The sequence below is a fragment of the Hakea prostrata genome, chromosome 8 (genome assembly GCF_041222555.1).
Source record: "Hakea prostrata isolate BN-2017 chromosome 8, UWA_Hpros_2, whole genome shotgun sequence".
NCBI classification, from domain to species: Eukaryota; Viridiplantae; Streptophyta; class Magnoliopsida; order Proteales; family Proteaceae; genus Hakea; species Hakea prostrata.
This window is the reverse complement of record NC_142607.1, coordinates 3,275,078-3,281,114: the sequence shown is the minus strand read 5'-3', so window position 1 is coordinate 3,281,114 and position 6,037 is coordinate 3,275,078. Positions and strand designations below refer to the sequence as shown.

General features: G+C 38.6%; 2 protein-coding genes across 3 annotated transcripts; one reads left to right on the top strand and one right to left on the bottom strand.

Moving 5' to 3' along the window:
- On the top strand, nucleotides 1-3,932 carry LOC149006304 (nuclear transport factor 2B). Its single transcript, XM_089166300.1, has 2 exons — nucleotides 1-380; nucleotides 3,433-3,932. Exons 1-2 carry the CDS (start codon nucleotides 84-86, stop codon nucleotides 3,505-3,507), a joined length of 372 nt encoding a protein of 123 aa, XP_089022426.1. The 5' UTR covers nucleotides 1-83; the 3' UTR covers nucleotides 3,508-3,932.
- Nucleotides 3,933-4,441: 509 nt separating this feature from the next.
- LOC149006303 (uncharacterized) lies at nucleotides 4,442-6,025 on the bottom strand. Of its 2 annotated transcripts, none has more exons than XM_089166298.1 (2): nucleotides 5,702-6,025; nucleotides 4,442-5,084 (listed from the first exon to the last, which is right to left on the bottom strand). In XM_089166298.1, exons 1-2 carry the CDS (start codon nucleotides 5,882-5,884, stop codon nucleotides 4,671-4,673), a joined length of 597 nt encoding a protein of 198 aa, XP_089022424.1. In that variant the 5' UTR covers nucleotides 5,885-6,025; the 3' UTR covers nucleotides 4,442-4,670. The 2 variants fall into 2 exon arrangements, with proteins under 2 accessions (XP_089022424.1, XP_089022425.1); XM_089166299.1 differs by having other exon boundaries at nucleotides 4,442-5,081; nucleotides 5,702-6,024.
- Nucleotides 6,026-6,037: the final 12 nt, after the last annotated feature.

The window sequence follows — 6,037 nt, the reverse complement described above, 5'->3', positions numbered from 1 at the left end:
ACCTGATTTGTCCCCTCCCTCCTTTCTTCTTCGTCTTCTTCTTCTGTTTCAGCCGCGAAGAGAGAAAGAGAGGGTGAAATAGAATGGATCCAGACGCCCTAGCCAAGGCTTTTGTTGAACACTACTATACAACATTCGATGCAAATCGTGCTGGTTTGGCGAATTTGTACCAGGAAGGTTCGATGCTCACCTTCGAGGGTCAGAAGATCCAAGGCTCTCAGAACATCGTTGCCAAGCTCACCACTTTACCTTTCCAGCAGTGCCAGCACAGCATCACCACCGTCGATTGCCAGCCCTCCGGTCCCGCTGGCGGCATGCTTGTATTCGTCAGCGGCAATCTGCAACTTGCCGGAGAACAGCACGCCCTCAAGTTCAGCCAGGTTAGCTTTGGTCCGAGTTCTAGGGTTCTTTACTTTTTCCTTGATCTGTTTGTTGATGGATCGGGCGTTAAACCTGATTAACATGCGTTACTGTTGTTTCTGCTGTTATTGCTTTCCTGACTATAATTTAATGCGTGGTTTGTGATTGAGGGTAAAAGGATTAGTTTTGTTGTTTTCATTATATGGATTGACGCATCAAGTAGGTTATTGAGATCTGAACTCTGTTGTTACCGTTCGACTCGATGGAGAGGCTTTATCTCTACTTGTTATTGATTTAATGAAGATTCACGATTTTTGGCAGGTCATTCCTACCTGAATCATCATTTGTGGTAATTTTTTCTAAAAACTTCGATGGTGGATTTCTTTGCTTTGGTTTCCCCCCTTTTTAACAATTATGTTTGTATCCATACCTAGCTTCTCTTGATTTACATGTTTTTGGTAATCGGATTGGTGATAATTATTTACCAAAAAAAAAAAAGAAAAAAGGATTGGTGATAATTGAGTTGTGAATTTAAATGCACACCATCGTGATCTTATTCCTTCAATTCATCTCTCTGTGGTTCGGCCTAGGTTTATTATGTATATTCTTTCATGATTGTGCTTTTTTTCCCCTTGCCAGTGCTGCGAACTTCACGATTTACATTTCTTACGTTAGGACTTTGTCGTCATTTCTTACATCAAGGTCCTGGCGTTTGTAATTTATAATGATATTGGCGCAACTAAAATCCCCCTATTTTCTATTAATCTTCTTTCGTTTTCTCTTATGTTTTTATGTTATTATTTCTTTTTGGCATAAAAAAGTTAGAAATTCCATTGGTTGTTGAAAATTTCTTCCATCCCTTCCACCTTTCTTCTGGGTTTCCTTTCAAAGCTTCTTGTTCATCTGTATTCTTTTGGCATTCTAGGTGGTTGGAGGCATAATTGCATTTATTGACCTAGTTTCCTCTTATGGGTCTTCTGAGTCCCTTACAATCTTCCCCCTCCAGAAAAAAAAAACTTTAGGGTTTTCTCTCCCTTCACTGTGTCATTGGTAATTTAGTACCCTATATGGAGCCCATAGAAGACTTGATGGTTGTGGTGGATCAATTGGTTGAGATTATCTGGGTTTCCCAGAATGCCGGAACACATTGAAGAAAATGTATGGTAATCTTGTGAGATAGATGAAGCTGCTAACCCCTCCCTTTGAGGAAGTGAAGGATACTGATGCACCCGGTGTGAACTAAATTCCGGCTCTTGGGTCACTCAAAGTTGCTTTGGAATCTGGAAGGGACATATGTCCATCATCCAAGGGTGCAATGGATTGACATAGATTGTGTCAGAAATAGGCATGATAAAATCCCTACTAACACCACCTCCATCACTTCCTTGGTGGATTTTACATGTTTTATTGTTTTCACTATTCTACTTTTTTCACTAAAATTTTATTTTGCTCTTCACGAAAACAACTCTCCCCCTTTGAGGATATAATTGAGATGCGTGCAAGCTGGCCCAGATGAACCTCAGATACCAAAAAAAAAAAAAACTTTATTTCCTTCCTGATTTTTTAAGATATTTCCACCTTTTGTGTGTGTTTTTGCATCATCTTCTTTCCATGTATTGTTTTTTCTCTTTTTGGAATTTAATCTTGTTAAGCTAGTTGCAGGACTTGTAATATTTGGTGCCTCAATACCTCCTTCGTCATTTATTTTCTTGTATTATACTTAGTGCCCCTCGTTGTGGTATTTAATACTGTTCATGATAGAGAAGAAAAAATTGTTTATTTACTTTGCCACCAACATGCTATCAATGTTTGTTCAGCAGGTTTAGTTTAGTTTGTTAGAGGATATTATTTTTTTTTCTCTGTATTTCTCGTTTCTGTAATATCATATTGTTCAGCTGTTACTCCTATAGTTAAACATGCATCTGGTGCAATCCAGATTGGGTAACCATTATTAGATTGCTTATGGGCCTCCTAAACAGTACACAGCCCAAATCATCAGCACAAGTGGCAAGAATGTAAATATTAAATATTTGGAGGTACATTAGACAAGTAATAACCAAAATCTTCAACAGGTGATTTGTTAATGAAACAAGGAATGATACAACTAGAATATTATGTATATTATGGGGTATAGACTGAACTAAAGATAATTCAAGGACAAAGTAGCATAAAGGAACTTAAAAAATGGTACTATAGGATACTCATGAAACGAGAAGGATCAAACTAACTCATGAATGAAGACTTATCTTCAACCTTCAAACTCATTAAAACCAGTGGAGGTTGTGATGATTCTTAGATGAAATTCTCAATTCTCAGGCCTTGGAATGATCTGACACTCTTATGAAGGTCAGAAACTTGATGGTCTCTTGATTCAGCCTGATAGATACCTTGAAGCTACAATTAGATAGGAGCTGGTGGTACAGTAACAAGACCGTACATGACTTTGACTTCATCCTTTTAGCAAGAGGTTTCGTTGGGAAAGATTTTTGAGATTATACTAATCTATGGGAGGACGGTCCAAACCATACCAACAGACCTAACTGATTACCCCTATCATGATGGTGTCTGTAGAAAGGAAATTGTGGGAATATAAGAGATAAAACCTAATAATATTGGTAAACCAACACTAAATCCTAAAAGATATGCATTGTGTTCTTTACCTTCAAATTTCCCCCCTTCTCTAGATAAATAGAATTGCATTCTGTTATGTTGTGTTGTACCTTTAATCTGGTTTGTCATTTACTAAATTGTAGATTCAGTTGAATCCTTAGTGTACAGACTGTTGATTCAGAATGTTTTTTACATGCAAGTGGCCGAGTGGGTATGAATAATGTCACAAGCTCAGAACGGTATCGTTACTTGTGGGGACTTAAGGGTAATGAATATATGAATGGTTTCCAATGTTATTCCCCAACTACCCCCCTTGCCCTGTAGAAAGGGAGTTTAAATTTACAAAGCTGGTCTTTTGAAGAGGCTCCTTGCTATTTCTTCTGTGTAGGTTCCTGGTATTTGTTTCTTTTGTTTTTTCTTTCCTGCTACTCTGATTTTTATGGTTCATTTCTTTGCCTGTAGATGTTTCATTTGATGCCAACTCCACAAGGAAGCTTCTATGTGTTCAATGACATTTTCCGGTTGAATTATGCTTGAGTATGGGAATGAACTACTGGGAACTGCAGGGGACTGACTACATGTGGTTGGATCATCTGGGACAGAAATCAGTTTGCATAAGTCGATTAAGTTATAGACATTAAAATGGAATCCTCTCCCCTCCTCCCTTCTCTTTTTTCTCTTTTGGGATGGTTTACCTGTGTCTTCAGTATTCTGTGACTTTGAAAGCAACAGACTCTGTTGTTGTGATTAGATGATTGGTGAAAATTGGTCTTTGAATGATGTTAAGGTCAGAAATGGAATAGAATTTGAGATTAGTTGTTTGATAGGTTTTCTTTTGGTTTTTGATGAACTAGTCTAGGAGAGATTTTAAATTTTTTCTGTTGTATCATAAAAATACTTGAGGTGGCTTTCTTGGTGTTTTGCACGGTTCGGAGTTGCTGCCTTTTGATTCTATATTAAAGAGGAATGCAGAGCAAGGGCACAAGAAGCTTCAGTTAATGGCACATTTTGAAACTTCTAAGGTGGAGCATATTTTGGTCATGATATGTTCTTATGAGACTAAGAGCCTTGGTAGTCTTTCCTCGATCTTCTGAAGAAACTTCGTTAATGAGAATCTTAGGATAATTGGGTGAACTTCGTCTCTGCCTACACTGTGTCCCTATTGATGAGGGATTCCAGAACATGCAACAGAGTTTTTAACTTTCACCGATTCTGGGGGTTCTGGAACGATCATAATGCGGATTGATCTTTTTAAAGAATATTGAGTTTTCTTAGTATCAACTAGGTGAAAACCACTCTAACACAACGGGGCTTAATGAGATGGCTACGAGTAGTAATGCAGGGATTGTTTTGGTTGATTGCCATTCTCTTCTGGTCCTTTTCAAAGTGCATTCAATTCTCTCATCTTGCCAAAGTGTTGTGGTTTGAATAAGTGGTTGGGTTTCAAACCTCAAATCACCTCTTTCACGATAACATTATAGTACAATTTACAACAAATTATAACTAGTACAATTTACAATTACATCCAAATTATAACTAGTACAATTTACAACGCACCAGAAACTCTATTACATTCACAAGATTCCCAAGTAGCTTGTTGGAAAGATAACGAATTCAAGGGCATATCAGCTCGTCTACCTTCCCTCAGATAAAAAAAATACTTTCTCTGAGCTTTCAATCTGAACATTAACAGAAAAGATCTACTCATCATCGATGTCTAAAGACTCTAACCCCCATTCTCCACGAAGCGAATTGTTTTCAACTCCGTTGAGATTTCTAGATGCAATATTCTCATCTTTCTTTTGACCCGGTAGTATTCCCTTGATTCCACTTCCAATAACTTTGAAAGGGTGACTCATTGTGCTCTTCACTTTCATTATGAGTGAGACCTCAGAGAGTTGCCATACAACAGTGACAAATATCATGGTTGAAAGAAGCCAATGGGTGAGTCTGTTCTGTCTCGTCACCTTCCGAAGCTCTTTTAGGATTGCCTCTTGTCCAGCTTCTCTGCTTCCATCTTTTGGTCCATCTACACACTCATCTTTCACCTCATCTGTTTCTGAGGCTGGTATGGATGACTCCATGGGCACATTTCCCTTTGACGACTCTAACTGCTACACGAGTGAACAAGAGTCAACAAGAGTAAACAGAAGCATAAGCAGTAAGCCAAGCTTCCAACATTGCAGAACTAGGTAAGTTGATGACATCCACATAAAAAAAGAATTCATACCACTAGTTTGTAATGGAGCAGCTTTTAGGTTACAAAGATTGCCCAGAATCAAGAACAGTCATTCTGGTTCCTCAAACCGTGCCCTACAACAGTAATTCTATAAAATTAGCCGTGTACATTAGAAGTTCAGTTCAGAAGATGTGTTTGAAGGAGAGCCAGCTGAGGAAACAGAGAAGGTGCTATTGAATTCCAAATCCTCTCTTCCAAATAACATTAGAGGTGTTCTTGCTCTACCTCACTGATCCACTCATAGTAATTCCTTTATTTATGAATGGAAACGGAAAAAGGCAAAACAAGTGAAAAGCAACAAGAACACTAGGAAAGAAAAACAAATAAAGAGAACAACATTCGAGTTTTGAGCATTTATTCAACAAGGAGAGAAGCTTAGGAGAATTGGAAAGAATGTTGTTCCACTTTCCAATGGAAATCCACTAAGATTATTGTAAGAATGGGAGACCCTTTTGAGAAAAAAGATAAACTGAAACAATAAAGAAAGGTTACCTGCGAAGTTAATCTGGAAAGTAGGACCCGTTCATCGTCTTCGAGGAAGCAATCTCCAGGGCCATTGTTTCTTCGCGCTCTCTTCTCCTCGACGAGCTCTTGGATTGCCTCGTGGAGGAGCTCCGCGTCATTCTCGGCATTCAGAGACAGTTGATGATCCTCCGTCTCTTTCTGCTTCTCCATGTCTCTGGCGATCGATTTGGCAACTTTGAAGCAACAACACCGAAATCAACTTGATTGAAGCTTCGAGTCTGCTATTCACACCTTGAATCCCAACCTTGGAAGAAAGGATAGTGTAGACTGTGCAGTGATCTCTTCGTTTTTGGAACATACGTG